The 22,791-nt window shown below is 31.6% G+C and overlaps 1 protein-coding gene across 1 annotated transcript; it reads right to left on the bottom strand.

Annotated features, from left to right (window-relative positions):
* Positions 1-7,018: 7,018 nt before the first annotated feature.
* Positions 7,019-20,653, bottom strand: LOC148310215 (beta-mannosidase-like). Its single transcript, XM_088258884.1, has 12 exons — positions 20,007-20,653; positions 18,186-18,332; positions 17,092-17,240; positions 16,472-16,665; positions 15,594-15,858; positions 14,686-14,839; positions 13,507-13,617; positions 12,175-12,349; positions 10,967-11,546; positions 10,085-10,214; positions 9,072-9,487; positions 7,019-7,387 (listed from the first exon to the last, which is right to left on the bottom strand). The coding sequence occupies exons 1-12, from the start codon at positions 20,149-20,151 to the stop codon at positions 7,121-7,123; spliced, it is 2,733 nt and encodes a 910-aa protein (XP_088115010.1). The 5' UTR covers positions 20,152-20,653; the 3' UTR covers positions 7,019-7,120.
* Positions 20,654-22,791: the final 2,138 nt, after the last annotated feature.

Here is a 22,791-nt window from a genome sequence, read left to right as displayed (position 1 = left end):
CTTGATCTTTAATGGCATGAAGGCAAGGTGATCAGCCCTGCGCTTCTTGTAATCAGTCCAGGGTGATATTAAATAAATATGAGAGTGAAAATCAGCCATATTTATTTTGACTCCCCTGGGAATCGAACCCGGAACCTCCAACATGGTAGCCAAACGCGCTGACCACTGCGCTTCGAAGGTGGACTGTTTACGAATTTTACGTTAACTGTCAAAATATAAGTGCTAAATTGCAGAAAAATGTTTTAACCATAATTATTGTTGTGATAATTAATTTACACACTTCTATTTACCTAACTCTTTTTTATTCCTGACCAATATCGAATAAAAATATATAATTTTACTATATCAATACATCGAATATTGCCACATGAACAATGACAACTCTATGGCTGTTATCATCAGCTGAGAATTTTATCGTGTTATATAATTAATTAGTCATTAAATGTGGTTTAAGAATACAATCACAAATTGGGTAGGATAAAAAGAGAATTTATTGTCCTCGTAATAACTGTAATTTAAAAAGTGCACAGCCCAATTTTATGTGTTCAATATTACACACAAACACACACACACACACCAATTATGTGCTTTGGTTTGGTGTGCGCTTTTGCATGGTGATTTTTAATGCTTTAAAAAAATAAGATATTGTATCGAGGCTGCTTTTAGACATAATATACAGATGCCTTTCGGAGAATATGCTGTAGAATAATGTAGTGCACTGAAATGAATGGTTTATAAAACTGTTTCTGGTAATGTACCATTTAAAAAATTGCCTCATTTAATATGATCTTGCTAATTTTATACAAATTGCATTTGAATATTAAAAATATATATATATTCACATTTAAACACGCATAAAATGGTAGTGTTTTTAGATTTAAATAAATGACACATATTTTTTATTGAAATTTTATAGCTTTAAGTCAATGAAACACAATATATCCTTTTAACTCTTGTTTTAAAAATTCGTTGATAATTTTATAGATATGCATGACATGAATTTATTAATAATATTATAATAAATACTAATATTTTTGTAAATATGCATTTTTTATGTACGCAATTAGAAATAGCTTTCTAAAAGAAATTAATGTTAAAATATTTATGGCAACAAATAATATTTTTTTTAGCTATAATATACTGCTATGAATACAATTTGTTTTATGAAAAATATTATGCATTTTTCACCGCGTTCAACAACGTGGTGGATTGAATTTTTGATGTTGTTATAAATATGTAACAAAACTATTAAAACTAATGTCAATTATATAACTACACACTTTAATTAAATATGTGGGGTCAGTCAACTCGAGGACATCTCGTGATAACACATCAGACGACGGGTAGCGAGCGCAAATTCCAGAATGCATTCCTTAACCCTCCCTTCCCGGTGTTGTGTACCTTGTACACCTTGCTTCTAATAACCATCAATATCTCTATAAACACAATAAATACATGGCTAAGATTTTAGGTACTCCTCCACATAACATATGATAATACATTATGCATATGTAAATACGTAAGCATTGATTTAAAAAATAATATTAATAATAATCAGAATTTATCAGGCACATCAGAAGTATTTTGTGAATATCGGAAACAAATTTGCGTATAAACAAGCCGTGAAGAGTGTGCGGGAACCGCAACACTATATTCGCATCTGGCTCATGCATACTTGCACTGTGCAAGCGTGAGGAGCTCAAAGCTCAATGTTCTCTGGCAGTAGCTCTTGGGCTTCCGACAAGAGTGGACGTATGCTTGTTCCGCGACCGTTGCCAGATGTTTTTTTTAAAAATGTTTTCACCAAATAAATGTAAATTATGATTATTTTTTACTTCATTTATAATTAATTAAGGAATTAGCTATGAATGTCCGTATTTTTCCAATTTAAAATCGCTAATTTTTTATTGTGTTGTGACTACCCAACACTGGGACGCGCATTTTTATTTTTGCACCGGAAGGGAAAGGTTAAACGAACAATAGAGTGACCTGAAGTGACTTCACACGGCTTCCCACAAATGCTTTTATTTGTGTTTCAAACATAAATATGGCTGAGACATGAATTTTCTATAAATATGGCAGAGGTTCTGCCTCAATGTCTATCAAACTAATGAGTGCTGGATTTCTGCTTTTTTAATAATAATTATAAAAATCCCTCAAAAATATCCCAGTCTGGGAATCAATTCTAAACAATTTATTTATTTTTATGGCTCCTTCAATAGCTATGTAATCGTAAAGGCATTCACTATTTTTTATTGGCTACTATTCGTGTAACTTTTTCAAAAATAAACATAATAAATTAAATATGTATGTAGTTTTGCACAGACTTACCTTTGGCATTATTTAAAAAATGTAACTTGTATAATATACATACTTCCTAACATTAAGTCAACATAATCCAAGTCTTTCTTTACTAATTAAATACATGTATAATTGTACTAAATACCTAAAATACCTGTAACTCTTCCATTAACTCTAAGCTGTACTTTTTCTATATTAATTTTCAACTTGAAATAATAATAATATTTTTTAAGTAACGTCTATATAAATAATGACACATCGCTCACTCCTTTCAAGAACGTCACAAATCAAAAATCGACAATTTTCAGTTGTTCATGCTTTCGGAATGCCCAAAAAATGTACTATATCCCAGCAAAAGCGGCATATTTTAAACTCAATATTTACCCGTTACAGGGCAGAAAGTGTTGTTTTTGCATTTTGAAGAAAATGTATTTTTAATTTTTTTTTTTAATCTATTAAATATTATTCAAATGGAGAAAAAACATTCAGGTTTTACCTAAAAAGATCTGTTGCACAGAAAAAAGGTCGATAAGTGTCTTGATATTTATTTTTAATACATTGTATTTTATTTTTAAACTTTAAAAACGTTCTCCTGAAAAGTTTTTTGATTTATGACGTTCTTGAAAGGAGCGAGCGACATGTATAATCCATGAACCTTATTATTTATATTGTGGAAATATTATTAACTTAGTAATGCTTTTGTATTGTAATAATATTATACGTTTAATACATATTAAGAAAATCATTGGATGGTTTTAAAATTGGCCAAAGAAAAAATCAAAGAATATTTTAAAATGTTACTTGCATCGAATTAATTGAAATTAATTGAAATAGCACCGATTGTTGGATAAATCTAAAGAACTAGATGCATTTTTTGTTTGTTTGTTCAGTATGTTTTATTTTATTTTTACAGTTAAAAGTATTTAGATATATATATGAATATCCCAATATTTAAAACAAAAACAAAAAAACAATGTTACCACAATTATCTAATCCAATTTATTATTATTATTCTTGTCAATCTGTATCGTACCTGATTTTACAATATTGAAAATTATAATAATAATAATAAATCCCTTATCCGCACCCCAATGGTGCATAGGGCACTGCTTCATATGAACACAGTGTTATCTTGATCGTTTACACACGAAGGAAAGGTGATCAGCCCTCCGCTTCGGGTACCAGTCCAGGGTAATATTGAATAAATATTACAGTGAAAAAATCACTTATATTTATTTGACCCCCCTGGGAATCGAACCCGGGACCTCCAGATCGGTAGCCGAGCGTGCTGACCATTACACTACAGAGGCGGACAAAAAATTAGTTTCTCAAATTCAAATATCGATCAAAGATTTTTTTCCACCAAAGTTCAAATTATGTCAAGTCAGTTTTTGTAGCATGCTCACAATTTATGTGGCGGTTTTCTGTAAATGAGTACATATTTTATTAAAACATGTTATATAATCATTCAATGTAATAAATGGACCAGTTTTGTTTTTTGCAATATATATTTTTACAATTAATACAGGTAATGTGGCATATAAATGACCAAAATTTAGCTGTTTTGTAATTAAATTACATAGTTTTTTTTACGATCCTTCATATATACGACCTCTAGTAAAATTTAAAAATATTTAAGAAAATCTTAATACATTAATATTGTCCTTTTTTGGTTTAGTCAATCGGAAGTATTGAGGAACCAACAACAATATATTTTATAGTTTCTTTTCAATCACATTATGTACCACTTAAATTATATTTTTTTAAATGTCTAGTCAGTTAGTCAACGTATAAAATATGTTTATATAAACTCATAATTGTTGTTTCAAGGTTGGTTGTTTAACTTTATTTGCTTTTTTTGATTTTTTAAAGATCAAATTGATTCATACTGTGATGTGTTGTGAGTTTTTTTTTAAATATAGAATTTATGATATACAATATCCATAGTAATTTATGTGTGTAAATACATATAATTTAATTGATTTGTCCATATTTGTTGAGTTTTTTTTGTACTGGCACAATGGGAATTATTAGAGATGTTTTAATGTTTTAACAAAATATTGGTATATTTAATATCCAAGATAAGAAACATGTCTACTAGATATCGTATTTGCCTTTACCGCCCTAAATTTTTAATTTTTTCTAAAAAAAAAATAAACATTAAAAGGCTTATTTGATATTTATAATTTTGGATGTTTTGCCTTCAGACAAAACAAATATGTAATATAATTTATACACTACCTTTGTGATTTTCCATTTTATAATTAAAATGTAACTTTGTTTTAAGATCACTACAATAATTTATAGTGATTTTAAAACATAAGTTACATTTTAATTATAAAACAAATAATAGTTGAAAAATTGTTAGTGAAACTGAAAGTCAGTCTCACTAATTTATATAAAAATACCTTTCAGGATGCCGGAGAGGTGTATATATCCAAACCATACACATTCTAGTTTTATGACCGTGCGTATGCAATACAGGTTAGTGTTATCCGGCAGGTACTCTGCGCAGGTATTACGCATGTCCGATGAGGTAGAGCGCAGAGGCGTGCATTCTATATAGAATGCCTATATAGGCAGAAAAGCAGTGCCTACCTAGGATTACTCGCGTTCCATATAGAAACACGACCAGTGCCTAACTATGCCTTAAGGATAAGGACCTTACCCTACTCTACCCAACTCTACCCTGTCTACCCTGATTAGAATCTCTGTGCACACCACTGGTAGAGCGGTTATTTAACGGTTTTTAGCGGATATTAATAATAATAATAAAACCCTTATCCCCACCCCAATGGTGCATAGGGCACTGCGTCATATAAACGCAGTGTTATCTTGATCGTTTACGCATGAAGGAAAGGTGATCAGCCCTCCGCTTCAGGTACAGGTCCAGGGTAATATTGAATAAATATAACAGTGAAAAACTCACTTATATTTATTTTACCCCCCTTGGGAATCGAACCTGCGACCTACAGAACGGTAGCCGTGCGTGCTGACCATTACACTATGGAGGCGGACAAATATTTATAGCGGGTATTTACACTCTAAAATAATTAATAAACACAAATTTATTTCTGATACTTAAATGACATTTTATAAAAGTAATTTTTTTTTTTTTTTACAATCTTTATAGTCACTGCTAATTTCACGCTAAAAAATAAAAAAATGATGTTTGCATATAAAAAGTTGTAAAAGTACATTCTACATTTCTATTCTATTGAATTTATTCCATGAAATTTTATTTATGTAAATACAAAAACAACATGAATTGGATATATTTCTTACATATGTATATATATATATATATATATATATATATATATATATATATATATATATATATATATATATATATATATATATATATATATATATATATATATATATATATATATATATATATATATATATATATATATATATATATATATATATATATATATATATATATATATATATATATATATATATATATATATATATATATATATATATATATATATATATATATATATATATATATATATATATATATTAATATATATATATATATATATATATATATATATATATATATATATATATATATATATATATATATATATATATATATATATATATATATATATATATATATATATATATATATATATATATATATATATATATATATATATATATATATATATATATATATATATATATATATATATATATATATATATATATATATATATATATATATATATATATATATATATATATATATATATATATATATATATATATATATATATATATATATATATATATATATATATATATATATATATATATATATATATATTAATTCTTAGGTTTTGTATTTGAACTTTTTTGTACTTATTTTTTTATGTTTTTTACCATTCAATAAATATTATACAATTAACACCAAATACATGTGTTTTTATTCTATACAATGATTTGTTTTAACTGCTTTTATGATAGACTAGATACCAATTTTTTTTATGCAGTCAATTTTGTTTTATGAAGTTTTCTATGTATATTTTGATTTATGGTATTTAATGTTAATTAAAGATCGTTGAGTGTTAAACAATGTGGGTATAGTAAGTTTGTTTAGTTGTTTATTTAAAAAAATTAAACACTTGTATAATACCACTTATTGAGTTTAATTTCATTACACACGACTAGTTTCGAAAACTACAGTTGATTTCGAAACTAGTTGTGTGTAATAATATCACTCAAATTTCGAAAGCTGTGTATATTTCGAGTGACAAAATTGCTTCAGATTCTTCAATGCAAACTCCAGGTTGTCCAGGTCCTCTATGGTTGAAAATTGTAGTTAAAGTATTTATTTACAACATTTTGAGTGTGTCAAAGTCAGTTTCAAAGATGAAGAAGAATATGGAAGTCTGGGCATTTACGGGGCCGACGATCTCACCAATAGATGTCTCTAGTGAAGTTCTAGTGATTCAAGAACAACAATTCGAAATTGGTTCATATATATAGAACTTCCAAGAATTTGAGTGCTGTGGTTGTCAATAATGGGTAGAATTGGTGAATATTACATGTGTGTAAAGTGATCACTTAAACCAGCCTATGATGGTCATAACCCCCGTAAATGCCCAGACTTCCAAATTCTTCATCTTTGTTGAGATGTCAAAAAAAATATGGAAAGTATTTATTGTTTTGTTTAAGTATTAATCAAATTCAAAATGGAAGTTCAGAATATTTATTTACATGAATTTATAGATATAAAATAATTGTACATATTATAGTGTTGATAAATATTTGATTAACATCACATTAGATTAGTCACTCATTTAAAAACTGCTTTTACTTCAATGTTCCTACGAAAATGTCTCGGATCGTATACTTGATATTTGATATCCTGAAGGATAAACTGAAGCTTTGAAAGGTTCTTTTCTTGAGGTATGTACAATTTTATTCTCTTGGTTTCCTCCGTCAGAATGAATCCATTCTCCGAGACATATCCAGTATCGTGAGGGATTTCCAACCACACAAATAGACCGATACCATCAGAAATAACGTCCATGTCCAATATGATTGTCTCCAAGTCATCAAACTAAAAGGAAAGAAACAAATTACAAAAACAATTTAAAAAAAAAAATTTTTTGGCACAAATCTTTCCGATAGTAAATTATCTACTTGAGCTTTGAAGAAAAAGATATTCATTTTCGTTCGAACCCTTATCCGCACCCCAATGGTGCATAGGGCACTGCATCATATAAACGCAGTGTTATCTAGATTGTTAACACACGAAGGAAAGGTGATCAACCCTCCGCTTCAGGTACCAGTCCAGGGTTACATTGAATAAATTAATCACTTATATTTATTAGACCCCCTCTGGGAATCGAACCCAGAACGGTAGCTGAGCGTGCTGACCATTACGCTACGGAGGCGAATAAAGAATAATAAGATAACAATATCAAATAATATACATAAACATTTTTAATGTGTGTCACTCTTTAATTTCAAGATTACTTTAATTTCAAGAGTACAAAAGGAAAAAATAAAAATAAAAATCAGGATAATAACAGATTTCAATTGTAAAAAGATAGAGCCAGAAGTTGATACAATTTGAGTACAAATTTAGCTTTGAGTCCTGATAAATTAAGAATCGAATCTTTGGTACTGGTCACTCACAAATGCTGCAAGCGATGCATACTGTAGCTGCCTTAGATGCTGACTGAGGTGTGCGAGCACCACGATAACAATCAGCATAAAAAAGTGGAATTGTATTGTCTGTTTTGTTTATTTATTTATTTATTGGAAAACAAACAGAATATTTACAAAAAAACAACAAATTATAATAAAATAAAATAAAAAAAAAAATTCCAATTACAGGTTTTCACTTTTAAAAGTGATCTAAAAAAAACTGTCATGTACATAAGTATAATTACAGTGAAACCTCTATCTATCGTTCCTCGAACAATCGTTTTCCCGGATGTGTCGTTTATTTCTTCTATCCCGAATTCATTTCATACTAAACTAAACCGCATCGATCGTTTCTCTATCACCATTTACCGTATTAATCTTTCGAATTAAGCTGCATATTTGATGCATTTTGTCTGTTTTGTTTGTTTTTTTTACATTCTTTTCAATTTTCTAACATTCAACGGCAACGTATGGGATAGAAACTATCGAAAGCTCGTGCAACCGATAGCAGGAGAGGTCGATATTGATGAAAAGGAGCCGCTGCCTGTACCTGCATTTCCAGAAGCGTGCACACTCTTTGAAAGAAAACTGTCTACAACGCACATTCTATAACCGATGCTGAAAAAAATACTATTTGCGAGGCCGAAAATATACTGTTGACTTACGAAAATTAAACAGTTAAAAAAAAAAATTTAATCAACAAACTTTAGTTTTTTTAAATTCTATTAAGGTTTGTATTTTTTTTGAATAAATACATTTGCATCTGAAACCTGTTTCTTCTTAGAATTCTAGCTTACGAATGGTTATGCAGATTGGGAAGACGGTATCTTTACTCGGTCGTTTCTACTTGCATATTGACCTCTTAATCCCGCATTCATTGTTTTCCCGCATTCATAGTTTATTTTAAAAGGTCCCTTTAAAAACGATAGATAGAGGTTTCACTGTATATAATATTATAACTTACATTTCTTTATCAAGTAATCAAATAGTGTAATAGAGATCAACAATATTTCTCTTAAACGTTTTAAAAGAAACATGATTGATGTCTGATTGTCAGATGTCTTTTGTGTCTAAATTATAGTAATACTCACTGATTTGGGCATGTGGATAACTACTCTTATTTTGGGTGGTGAGTATCCTTCCATATCTACCAACGGTACCGGTAATATGTAGTTGTAAGGACTTAGTAAATTAGACTGACTGTCTTTCAGAGAAAATCTATAGAAAATGCGTTTCAGCTCTGTGGCTGGCGGTAATATCAGATTAGAATCAAATTTCTCAGCTGTTAACGGTTTCACGTCCACCTGTGAGGTTTGCTTATCCACCGGAGTAAAACTGTTCCAATTAAAGACTTCAATGATCATACTAGCATTCACAATTGGCGTGAGATTATCATTTATGACGTGAACTGTTATTTCGTTTGTGAGCAGATGTCTCGGAGATATTAAAACTGGACTGAAGAAATCTCTTCCATAATAGTGCAACATTTTCCAGTGGCCGCCAAATTCTGTAGGAAAAGAAAAGGTTTTACGCAAACATCAAATGACTTTCTCTAGATAAAATGAACGAGTGAAAATAATGGAATCCATCTAGATATATTGCTAAAACTAAGAACTAGCAAACTAAAAATTCCACTTCAGCATGTTGTTTCCCTTTTACATACACAATACAAGATACACAAATTTAACCAAAAATTTTGTTTGAAGCAGTCAATAAAGTATGTACGCCATGGAGTAAAAAAGGAATATTATAGACACGGGTGATCAAATTAATTAATTAATTTTTAAAAGACGTAACTTGACTCGGTTTTTTGAATTTGAAGAGAAAATTTTATTGCAAATTTCCAGCTGGAAAGAAATATAAACCTAGAAAAAGTAACCATCCCAATGGGTAACCAAAAAGTAATAGTTACCCATTTTTAACACCTCAAGAATATTATAATCTCTCAAGAGTTTATAAGAGTTCGAATAGTTAAATAAAAAACTTACAAATCTACTAAGAGTATTTGTTCACGTAAAGTCGTTTATGAAGAGCTTGTATTGTAACGTACACCGGGTCTGTACAGCTTGAGATACATATTAAAGATCTTAGTGAAAAGATATACCTATTCCAGACCATGTTGGCGCTTGCCAGACATCGTTAAGCTGCCAGTATAGAGCGCCCATTGTCATCCAGTCACTTCGAGACTGCCTGTAGAATTCTGTTTCAGTTTTCATGGCCCAAGCTTGTATAATCTGCTCATAAAAAAGAAACAATTTATTTGTAATATAATGCAACAGTGGGGAGTAGTGTTTGATGAGATTCATTATATATTATGGTAGTGCAGTGATAAGCTACAGTACTGGAGGTCTCAGGTTCAATTTCCAGGGGGGTTAAAATAATTATGGGCGATTTTCACTAACTAACTAACTAACCATCACGCTGCTTCTCCGCAGGGGTAGGCAGAGAGAATAGAACGGCACACCAATCTGTATTTGCAAACAATACATATACATGCCTCTTCCACATTCATGCATCTCCTAATAAATTCATTCATTCAAACCCTTATCCGCACCCCAATGGTGCATAGGGCACTGCATCATATAAACACAGCGTTATCTTGACCGTTAACACATGAAGGAAAGGTGATCAGCCCTCCCCTTCCGGTACCAGTCCAAGGTAATATTGAATAAATATAAGAGTGAAAAAATCACTTATATTTATTTGAGCCCCCCTGGGAATCGAACCCGGGACCTCCAGTACGGTAGCCGAGCGTGCTGACCATTACACTACGGAGGCGGACAAAAATACCTCATAAATACCTGCCGATTATTCCGATTCCTTACCTGACCACTTTCAAGTATTTGAAATACTTGATCATGCGATTTTCATTCTCATATTTATTTAATATTAAACCCGGACCGGTGCGAGGACTGATTACGTTGCCGTTAAAAGTTGCAGTTAAAAGGTTAAAATGGAATAAAATACAGAAAATGTCGAGGCATACCTGACTGTAATATATAAACACTTTTAATTCATCTGTGACGGAAGAATCGATCTCTCCAAACTGCATGGCCATTTGCAGCTTCATACTGTTGTAATTATTGGATTCACTGTGCTCCCGGTGGTTCATGAACTCGCTTTCTATATGCAAATCTTCTACAACGTCCGTGGCCGAAGCCAATGTCTCATAAGACGGTAGAGATTGGAATCCATATTCCGAACAGAACCGAGACTTGGGGTACGTATCCATGGACCACAAGTTCTGGATGTAGTTGTAGTAGTGAGTGTCTCCGTAGCGAGAGTCTGACGGATTCTGAGCGACAAAGCCTTCTGACTCGGATTGCAAGCCGTTGCTGGGGCTGGAGACCACGTACGTCCTGGTGGGATCCAAGTTATTGACGATAGGTTTGATCGTGTCCACGTACAGACTGATGTACTCGCTCTTGTAGTGCTCGAAGTTACTATTCGTGCCGTACCAGTTGTCCCGGAGAGCCGCCTCGTTTTCATTGTTCCCGGCCCATATGGCGATGCTGGGATGATGCTGGAGTCGCTTTATAACTTGCTCTATTTCTAGAGAAACGGAACTGAAAACAATTAAGATACATAATATTTTTTGACATGTCATCAAAGATTAAGAAGAATATGGAAGTCTGGGCATTTACGGGGCTGACGACTGTCAAAGGCTGGTTTAAGTGATCACTTTACACACAAATAGCATTAATCAATTCTACCCATTATTGACAACCACGCTACTCAAATTCTCGAAAGTTCTACGTATATGAACCAATTTAGAAACCTTGTTCTTGAATCACTAGAACTTCACTAGAGACACCTATTGGTGAGATGAAAAGAAGCTTTTTATTGAGCAGAAACTCTTATATTAGTATGTGAGGTCCGAATCCCGGATTATAATCACATACATGAGAAACGCCAGAAAATATCATTTTCATTTTTATTATTAACTTATTATTCTCATAGATTCACAAGAGGGTTAAAATATTTGATGTGTCATTTGTACATATAATGAATTATTATTTACTGGTTCAGTGATCAAAATTATTTTAGTGGTTTACATTTATTTAATGTCATGATGTTGAATGACATTTAAAGGATTTAAATTATTTAAAATGAAATAAAGACAGCCCGCCCTCGTCGGTGTTTTGTGATTAAACACAGGAAAACGGTGAATAATATAACTGTATCATTTCTTACCTGATGAAATCATTATAGACCGGGTACATGCTGCAAGCAAACATCATATCTTGCCACACGAGGATTCCGAGTTCATCGCACTTCTCGTAGAAGTAATCCGACTCATAGACCCCTCCTCCCCACACACGCAACATATTCATATGAATTTCTTTAGCGGCATTCAAAAGATTGTCAACTAAAACAAAAAAATTCATAAGTCCAATTGAAGAAAAGGAAAAATGCATATAATTTTTTTTAAATAAAAAGAAATATTTGTGTTTTTACGATTTACACAAATATTTCAATTTCATACTACATATTTCTGTGAGCCTAAGTTGCTCATTATTAGAAATAGGTATCAAGTTGTGGTAAAGTGGGTTCGAACCGAGAAACTCTGAGTCCGCGACACTAACCACGGGACCACCCGACACCGGATATTGAAATACCGGATTTATGTAAATATCAATGTATAACTATCCTAACTGCATAAAAGGAAATTTTACAGGGGAGGAAATTAAACTTTCGATTATAAATTTTCTCAAACAGTTGGTAGTATTTTCAATTCAAAATGTAGATTGATAATATTCTGCCTCTGTAGTGTAGTGATTAGCGCATTTGGCTACTATGCCTGAGGTCTCAGTTTTGATTCCTAGGAGGGTCAAAATAAATAAAGATGATTTTTCACTCTAGTACATATTTGTTTGATAGTACTCTAGGCTGGTACATAAAGAGCAGGATTGATGACCTTTCCCAAGATAATACTGCTTTAATATGATGCAGTGCCCTATGCACCATTGGGTGCGAATAAGGGTTAGAGGAAGAATAATGTTTGTAAAGCTTTATATTTACATTAAGAATTTTCTGAATGACAATATCAGTAGCATAAATAACACAATGCATGAATAAAAAGAAATTGTACACGTATTCTACACAGAATAGTTCTGCATTAAGTTTTTTTTTCTCTTTCACTTTTTTGCACCCTGCTTATAAATGCAAGGTCATGCTACGGGTAAGGGATTCTTACATTTTTACTACAGTGCTTTCTAGTATGCATTATGTGGGAGAAAAAAAGAGGGTAGAGCAGCGTTCAGTCGCTCCACTCCACTACACTTTAGCTCCGTAAATATTGGTCATAATTGTTCTACAATTCCCGGCTCCGACGTTTATCCTCTTTCATTGTAGTTTTTCATCTACACAACTAAACTTTCCGGGTAGTCCATGTACAACTTGGTGACGACTCCGCTTCTTAGCATCTCCTGCGGGTTCAGGGAGTCGATGTTGTGAGCATCACACTCCAGTTGGAGAATCCACCTGTTTCTCATTAAGCATGTTGTCTGCATGAACAATTCTTACCTAATTTTTCTTCATAACCCAATTCTGGTAGAATTTTTCCGGGAATCCAGTTAGACCCCTTCATAAAAATAGGATGACCATTAACTTTGAAGTAAAATGTGAGACCGTTATCTGAAATATTGAACATTAATTAATTGTCATTGATTTACGTAAGTCTGCCATAGTACCGGGAGTGCAGAAGAATCATTGACCGCATGTTAGCACAGATCTAAGTCAAAATGATTTTCCATAATGTTGCATAGTTTGTAATGAAGTTTGATTAGTAGTATCGGCTCAGAACATGGTTTTAAATCAAAATGGTGTCATGAGACTAAATGAAGGTTAAAAATGTGATTTGTTGTGGAAATAAAAAAATCTTCGTAAATTGATCCAATAACACTATATTTTAGCTAAACAAATATAGTAACTGACTTAACATCAGAATGACAAAGGTTCAAGTGATTCTATTTAAAATGCGCATAAGATTGGCCCATTACTATTTATTTTTATTTATTATTAAATATGGTTATAAAAGTTTTAAAAAAATAATTTTAAATAATTTTCTAAATCTTTCTACTAACCATCTTAAAATAGAAAACGAAGTTTTCTCCAATAAAGAGACTTAGCTCTTGTGCTTGGAGAGGGACTTACACTTGTTAGTTATGTTTGTTGGTAATACATTTTTTTTTCGGTTTTATATAGAATACCAATTTAATTCTATTATACACTTAATTCTTATTTTTAATAATGAGTTGTTTGGGCCTACAAAAATAGTATTAAAATGAAATTTAGATGGAAACAAAGCACGGAGTCGGTGAAAGAAGGTTGAAAGTAGACTGAATGCGATCGCTGAGACAAATAAGCAGCAAAATTATGTATTATTATGTTCGAATGATAAAATAAGGAAACAATGTAAAACTAAGATAAGTAATATCAATCAAATTGAGAAAGGTGTGTGCGATAGTCTGGTACGTTCGAACGAGGAAAGAACGGTAAAATATGTGGTAAATGTAGTCGGAAATAGAAGCAGAGAAGGATAGGTCAGGAGTCGGAATAATAGCAGGTATGAATGTGGAAGCGGCGAATAATATATGCAAAGATATAGTAGTTTGGCGATTCTGTCTGCCCCCCCTACGGAGTAATGGTGTAATTGATAGTTTTGTGAATTATCTGTGTATATAATAAATGAAATGTACTAACCTAATGGTTCTTGAATAAGTTCAATAGTCCTAAAACCAATTTTGACAGATTTGTAGAAGTATTCATCAGCAAACTGCATACTTTGGAACGTGACATTTAATTTATAGAGCATTTGTTTTCCGAATCCATTTGGCCACCATCTTTCAATTTCTGCCTGCAAATCGACAACGGTCATACTTAGCGGGATTAGGGTTTCACATCCGCAGTGGAGTACACAGAGTTTTTAATCAGGATAGGCAGTAGGGCTGGGTAAGGATAAGGCAAAGTACGCACTGGTCGTGTTCCTATATGGAACGCGAGTAAACCAGGGTAGGCACTGCTTTTCTGCCCATATAAAATGCACGACTCTGCACGTCTATATCTTTTATTGATAAAATGATTTGGGCATTTTAAGAGAGGTGCCATGGTGTAAACCCTTGACTGGATCTACAGGTTTTATTTCTGACAATAAGGTATTATTACGGAAAATAAATTAGTATAAAAAAATACAAGAAAGCCAGGGCAGCCCTGGTTGCATGTACCTGTACACGTAGAAGCTTCTTCCTAACCCTTATCCACACCAAATGGTGCATAGGGCACGGCATTTTATCCACGAGATGTCAAATTGATTGATAATTACACAAAACCAAGGTGATAAGTCCTGCGCTTCAGGTACCAACCAGGGAAATATTATAGAGAAAAATCACTCAATTTTTTTTGACCCTCCTGAGAATCGAGCCCAGGACCTCCAGCACGGAGGTCCTGGGCTCGATTCGCTAGACTCGATTCGCTAGATAGACGAATGCGCTAGCCACTAACATTACGAGGCAGACAAGCTTAGGCGACATATGAGTCACTAAGAATATGTGCAAATCCCTATCAGATATTTTATTCACAAATTGTAGATATTGATTTGATGATATACTTACATCGCTGATGGACATATTTAAAACTTTTTCTACAACCCTCGACTTTAGCACTTTGGTTTGTATAAAATCGTATACTCTAATTTTAACACCATTCTCTGCAGTAATAATTGCCTCTAGATGTCCTTCTAGATCACTTATTCCGCTGGAAACATCCAAATAGACCTTCACACTCAAATCCCAGGCCGCCTCGCTTTCCGAGTGTGTAGTGACGGTCATTATGTCCCTTATCACTGCGCTGTTGTAGGCTTCCAGGTTGACAGGTTTCCTAAAATGGAACACAACATCGCTTATTATAAGTGTCAGGCTCAAATTTTACGTTATTGTAGTGCAGACAACAATTGAAGACCAGTTTCAAAAAGTCGTTGCAAGCAAAAATTCAAAATTAACTTAAATTTGTTTTTTTTTGCTTACATTGTTTGCGGGAAACGCTTAAAAGCGTCTTTTACACACTGTTGGTCGAGAGCGGGAGACGCTTATAAGCGTTCTATTTGCTTACTTTTTAGAGCGCAAGAGACGCCAAAAAACATTGTACAGATCGAAATTGGATTTGGGGTGATTTGTGACTAGTTACATGTGATTCATATACGACACTAATATATTGATTAGGGTTAGTCGATGAAAAAACTGCCCGCTAACAATGTGTTAAGATAAGGCTATTGCATTCCATATAATGTGCATTGTAATATATGACAAAAAAAAACTCAGAAAAGAGTGAAACAGGAATAATTAAAAAAATATATATATATATCTAAACATTTGTACAAATAAAAACTGTTTAAAGATGAATAAAATATTTATTTAAATGTTCTTTTCATTATTAACTTTAAGAATTCTAAACATATTTTACAAGGTGGATGTTAAGTATAAAATTTATTTACCAAATACCGACAGAAGGCAAAGCTGGACCCCAATCCCAAGAGAAGGAAGCTTGCATCTTTCTCAGTTGGTTAGCGTGACATTCTCCGTTGTAATAGTCAGGAACACACTCCGGCGGAATCATTTCCTTTTCATTCAAGGTGGCGGCGGTTAACACGGGCGAGTCGAATTCCACTGTTATATTGTTCTCACCCTTCTAAAAAGGATAAAATAAACATTTATGTGTCAACTGGTCATCTATCAACTATCGCGTATGTTTGTGATAGATGGACGAAAAAGGTGCTTGACTGGAGGCCAACAGAGAACTGCGGAAGTCCAAGTGGGAGGCTTTTATTCAATACTGGACACAAGAAGAAGGCTGAAATAAGTAGTATCAACCGCAATGAAGTTAAGACTATCTAGGAAATAGTATCAACTTGATTTAATATCTTTCTGCTTCTCAGACCTTGTAACGTTTTATCAAATAATGTGTGGAAAATATGTTGAATCCTAATAAATTATAACAAACTAGTTATAGATTTTTGATAGGTCAAATGTTGTTATAATATAAGGCTAGTCAATTGAATAACTGCTATTAAATATAAATTAGCTAGCTGCTAGTAATTATTACAAAAATACAAACCTTGAGATATTCCTTTACATTATATTTATATCTTACAAACATATTGTCTGTCGTTGCCACTGGTCTGTCGTTGACGGTAATAAATGCAATTGTATCTAGCCCATGGAAGACTATTTCTACAGTATCTTTTTCTAGGATGTCACTTGACACTGGAAAAAAAACAAGTGATGATGATTTGTATCCGTGTGATAAAAACCAATAAGGTGGACCAGGAGTTATGCTATTATTTTGAAATAGTTTGTGTCCGTACTTGTTAGAGGTACTTCAAGAATTAAACCAGAAACTCTGATATTATCCTAGTTTGCAGCACAGTTTTATTTAAACTAGGAAGAAAAAGTGCAATAGAGGAGTATTTGGATGCCGCATGACCTATCCGCCGCTAACATAGAAGCACGTGTGAACATGTGCAGTTCTTTATTATCACGACAAAGAACCTTTGGTGCCTTGTGCCTTGGTGCACAGCTTTTGACAGGGGAAAAAAGTGAATTATTTATGACAATTTAAGGCGAAAAAAAAACAGTGGCTTTCGCAAAATCAATGATGGCAATTATATTTAGTAATTTTAGCAACAAAAAATTTAAATGCGACACTACAAAAAAATGGTTTAATCACTGTTCCACCTAGTATATTTTTGATACCTCAAAAGAGAGAAAGAAGTTTGTGGGAAGGGAATATGAGAATCTTGGGTATTTACATGGCTTGTAACCTTTGAATTACAATTTATCCTTAAGGAAGTCAAGTACAATGCACACAATTTAGTATGAGTACGGGTATGCAATCCTGAGGCCTTAGGTATTGCTGTTCTCCCTTTCGTCTTCTATAGTACCTACTTTTCCTCCTCTGTTTTGTTTCTCATATAACAATAATGTCCTTCATTCTGAAATCCCTCATTTACGTCCCATCAAACAATTCCACTCCTATATCCATAAATCTGGACCAAAGAATTGACCACCCTGCCTTCATGTAAACAAACATAATTGAGTTATTACTGTGCCCTATGCACAGCTTATTTGCGTATAGGAGCCAGTCTTGACTTCTTCTATAATCTTTTTTTCACCCACCAAACACCCTGCATTACTTCCGTGTGGACTCACCTGAAAATGTCCTTTTGTATAGCCATGACGTTTTAGATATCCATCTTGTTTCGACGTCATTGTTTTTGAAGTAAGCATCACTAATAATTTCAGCATTCATCAAATCCGAGTATATACCTCCCGGAACAGTTGCATTGGCATTTATAGCTGTTAAAAAAGCAAAATATTTCTTCATGTTTTTGCATTGGATCAGACATTTTGTCATATACAATGGAACCTCTCATAACAAGCATAATTCATTCCAGAATCTTAGTCGTTAAGCGAAACATTTTTTGTTTTGACTAGCGCGGAAGTCCCGGCTCACAAGTGGGTGTCGTGAAAAAAAGGGACTTGCCCATTCTAAGTAACTCGTAATGCAAAATGTCACTCGTTAAGGAAGCAAGTTTTTCACTTTTTTTTCTCATTATGGAAGTTATTCGTTATGAGAGGTTCCACTGTATTCAAATATTTTTTTATAGTGATTATTTTCTTTGCTTGTCATGTAATCAGTTATTATTAATACATACAATTAAAGGACACATTTCTATGATATGATACTAACCACGCTCAGGCCAAATAGAACCATTTTGATTTCCATTATAAAGACACAAATTCAAAATATTACCATGCGTGTTATTTCAATATAATATGGAAGGATAAATGCAAAGGCATGAAATATATAAAAAGTTTCTTTTCACCAATTGGGCCTAATATTTTAAACATATTTTTTATTTGAAGCATTTAAAAAAAATCTAATGTTATTTTAAATATATGAAAAAAAAATGTGATTTATTATTTTGTTTCCATTTTTATTCTTCAAATATTGAACTCCACGGCAAGCCATTTTTCAACAGAATATCAGCATCACATTCCTTAAAATATTCCTTCCCGAAAGCTAAGTGCAAATACAACTGAGGCATCGTAGACTTTCACCATATTAGAACCATGTTTTTTGGATTATTTGAAAAATTCGTATTTTATTTAGTTATCTTTGTCCGCCTCCGTAGTGTAATGGTCAGCACGCTTGGCTACCGTTGTGGAGGTCCCGGGTTCGATTCCCAAGGGGGGTAAAATAAATATAAGTGATTTTTTCACTGTCATATTTATTCAATATTACCCTGGACTGGTACCTGAAGCGGAGGGCTGATCACCTTTCCTTCATGTGTAAACGATCAAGATAACACTGCGTTTATATGACGCAGTGCCCTATGCACCATTGGGGTGCGGATAAGGGTTTTATTATTATTATTATTATTATTATCTTTGTTCAAACCTTGAGGCGAAGGGTGCAAGCCTTTAAGGCATAGATGTACATTACGTAACAAACTTTGAAAAATAAGAAGACAACAGTATACTAAACATAAATCAAAAACCCATTTAGAAAATTAATCCAGCAATACACCACTATCATCATATTTTTTTGTTAATTAATTTTTTTATTAGAAAAATGAGAAAAAAGTGTACAAAAATGTTAGTATTTTCTAATTATTTATTAGGTGGAGGTATTTAACTTTTTGTTAAATGTACTTATTTTATTTTCCCCCAAGTTTAAGATTTTATAAACATAAAAAGCAATAATTTAAATTTTATTTTAGTAATTAAAGCCATTGAATATTATAAATAACCCAATTAAAAGAGTACTCAAATGGGAATATTAAACAAAAATTCCCAGGAATAGCACTAAATTTCAATAAATCGTATTATTATTATAAAGGCAAAATAAATATATGCAAATTCATTAGGAGGAAAAAAGAAGATGAATTGGTGAATTAGATCAAGGTTATTTGAAAATGGAATTCCATTTAAAGGTTTTATTTTAATTATTTATAAGAAAAAACTTACATCCATTTTTGTTTTCAACGGTCCATCCTTCTCCATATTCATTGTCCGAATTCAAACTGAAGATGTAGTTATTGGAAGGTTCGGCGCAACATTTAGCGAAAGGGCTTGCAAAAATAGTTATCACTAATAAAATAAAAGAAAGCATGATTGCTTTCAATTACCAATTGAATGTGCACACTAAGGGGTATATTTTCATTCAAATAGAATTTAATTACGTAAACATTTAGACTTAACACTCTCTCGAGAAACAAGTTCACTGCGTGCAAAAATGTATTGACGAATTTGTTCAACTCCGCAGCGGAAGGCAGAACGTGAGAACACTATCGCGTAACGGTGACTGGAATTTTAATTTGGATTTTATTAAACTTTTATTATCAAATTAATTATTTACATCCACTCTGATATAATTATCGATGCGTTCTTATCAGAAGGAATATTTCATGAGCATTACAATGTTTTGAATACACTCGAACCAGTCTAATACAATATTTATCTTATATCTTGTTTATTATATTCTTATTGAGATAATTAAAATCGAATATAACCGTTTTATAAGATATTACGTCACATTTTGTTTTGTTTTATTATTCTTAAATTTAAATTTCAACGCAAAACAAACTACTTTTATAGTGACATTTATTTCTGACAGTTGATTTGACATTTGACCACCGGCCGGCGAATAACTTTATTTTTGTGTAAGTAAAACAAAACTCGGTAGTATTATTCGTTTAAACAACATTATTTTAATTATAAAGTAGAAGTAAGACCCGTGACTCTAGTGATATACTTTTTATTTTACAAAAAAAAAAAACAAATTACAATTTCGCGCTTAAATGCAATCATATGGCAGGAAAAGGAAGTCATATTTCCTTACAAATTTTAAGAAAAATATCTGCGCAGGTAAGTACTGTTAAGTACCTATCTACTATTGAAACTGCAATAAACATATTTATGAGAAATATATAGGTACGTATGTACAAACATATATATATATATATAAATATTTTTCTTATTTTTTTATTATTATTCATTATCATTAATGAGTTTCTTCTATCTGATAAATGATAAAGATTGATTTGAAAAATATAATATAATATATTATAAATAATTATTTACACAACAAAATAATTACTTAAATCATACATTTTATATAAGTATTGTATTATATATATATATATATATATATATATATATATATATATATATATATATATATATATATATATATATATATATATATATATATATATATATATATATATATATATATATATATATATATATATATATATATATATATATATATATATATATATATATATATATATATATATATATATATATATATATATATATATATATATATATACACATATATATATATATTTTACAATAATGAATATTTTTATTTATTATTTTTACTTCCTAGTAAGTAGCCCAAAATGAATCCTTCAAATTTGAAATCGATATGATGATGTACATAATTGTGAGAGTTATTTTCAGTTTGTAGGGTAGAAAAACAGACTAATTGGTGTTTGGTCGTTTACGGTTGGCAGCGAAAAGCCGACTAGTCGGCTTTTGGTAGTCAATGTGTTAACAAAATGGAATAATACACATTTTTATATTGAAACTTGCTTAGTAAATATTATAAATAATCATAAAACAATGCATACTTTTAAAATAATTTAACACCGAAATCCATATCAAACAGTACGGATTTATGCATACCGTATGGTCATGGTCAATAGGTTATTATGATTCCAGACAAACATTTGTGCATACTTGTAAAATGTAGGAATGCAAGGAATGAAAATTGATTTACATTCAACACCTCCATGTGGGCAGAACAATATTAGCATGTACAACATCAAATTTTACTACAGATTTACCTCTCATTCAAAAATTACTCTTTACCACCTAAGTTCTCATCAATTGAAGCAAATGGATACCTCAAATTTTTTTTCCACGCACACCGTTCCTCCCAAATCAGTTTAACCAAACGAATTACAGTGAAACCTCCCTACATTGTATAAAATGAACACACACACAACTATTTTCTCACTAATTTACCTTTTCTGAATGAACACCTCTATACTTTGAACATTGAACATTAAAAATAGTATTTATCATATAATTACCCACTGTTAGAATGAACAGTAGATAATTTTAGATAAGCTAAATATTGGTAAAATCTGTTAAATTAGCAAAATGAACTGTTTGCTTGACATTGTGATATGAGTCAAAAACGGTATAAAAGGACTAGGTAAAAAACAAATGCGAATTTTGGCTCTTTACCCAAAACTCATTCTAAAATACTTTTACTAACTATTTTTGCTCATTTGCAAAAATTGCAATTCATGAATTCCGGCCTTACCAGGCACTACAAATATTTACTTAAATTCGCCCTTTAGTTTACAACCACCAATCTATCATCTATCTTTATCTATTTTCAAATATCCTTCCTTTTAGACTAACATCGCATGCACTATCCAAAAATTTCAACAAATTCTTTGTCCCCCTTTACTTTTTTTTTATTTTTTCATCTTTGGCTATTGATAAAAAAGTATAGTCACAAAAAATCTACCTGGTAATATAATCTGCCTACTTGGTTTAATTAGTTTGATAGTGTAATTGTGTTAGTTTTTAGCATTCATAATACTGTTGAGTTGCTCGTCACATTTCCTGGTCACTGATATGTAGAAGGCTAACATTCGAAGTGTATATTCCTGTTTCCGACACCTGATAAAAAATCAAAGTTGTAATTTTTTTCTCAAAGAAACAATAA

Source organism: Brachycentrus maculatus, unplaced genomic scaffold (genome assembly GCF_059751285.1).
Source record: "Brachycentrus maculatus isolate JH-2025_06_01 unplaced genomic scaffold, ASM5975128v1 h1tg000104l, whole genome shotgun sequence".
Lineage (NCBI taxonomy): Eukaryota > Metazoa > Arthropoda > Insecta > Trichoptera > Brachycentridae > Brachycentrus > Brachycentrus maculatus.
The sequence above is the reverse complement of the archived record's forward strand: the minus strand, read 5'-3'. Positions and strand labels throughout refer to the sequence as shown.

Excerpts from the sequence above, each read along its gene's own strand:
- LOC148310215 (XM_088258884.1), bottom strand. The coding sequence starts at position 20,151 with ATGCTTTCTTTTATTTTATTAGTGATAACTATTTTTGCAAGCCCTTTC. Across the intron at positions 17,241-18,185 it reads ATACAAAAGGACATTTTCAG|TGTCAAGTGACATCCTAGAA; the intron begins GTGAGTCCACAC and ends TTTTTTTTCCAG. Across the intron at positions 12,350-13,506 it reads GGGTTATGAAGAAAAATTAG|TTGACAATCTTTTGAATGCC; the intron begins GTAAGAATTGTT and ends TTTTTGTTTTAG.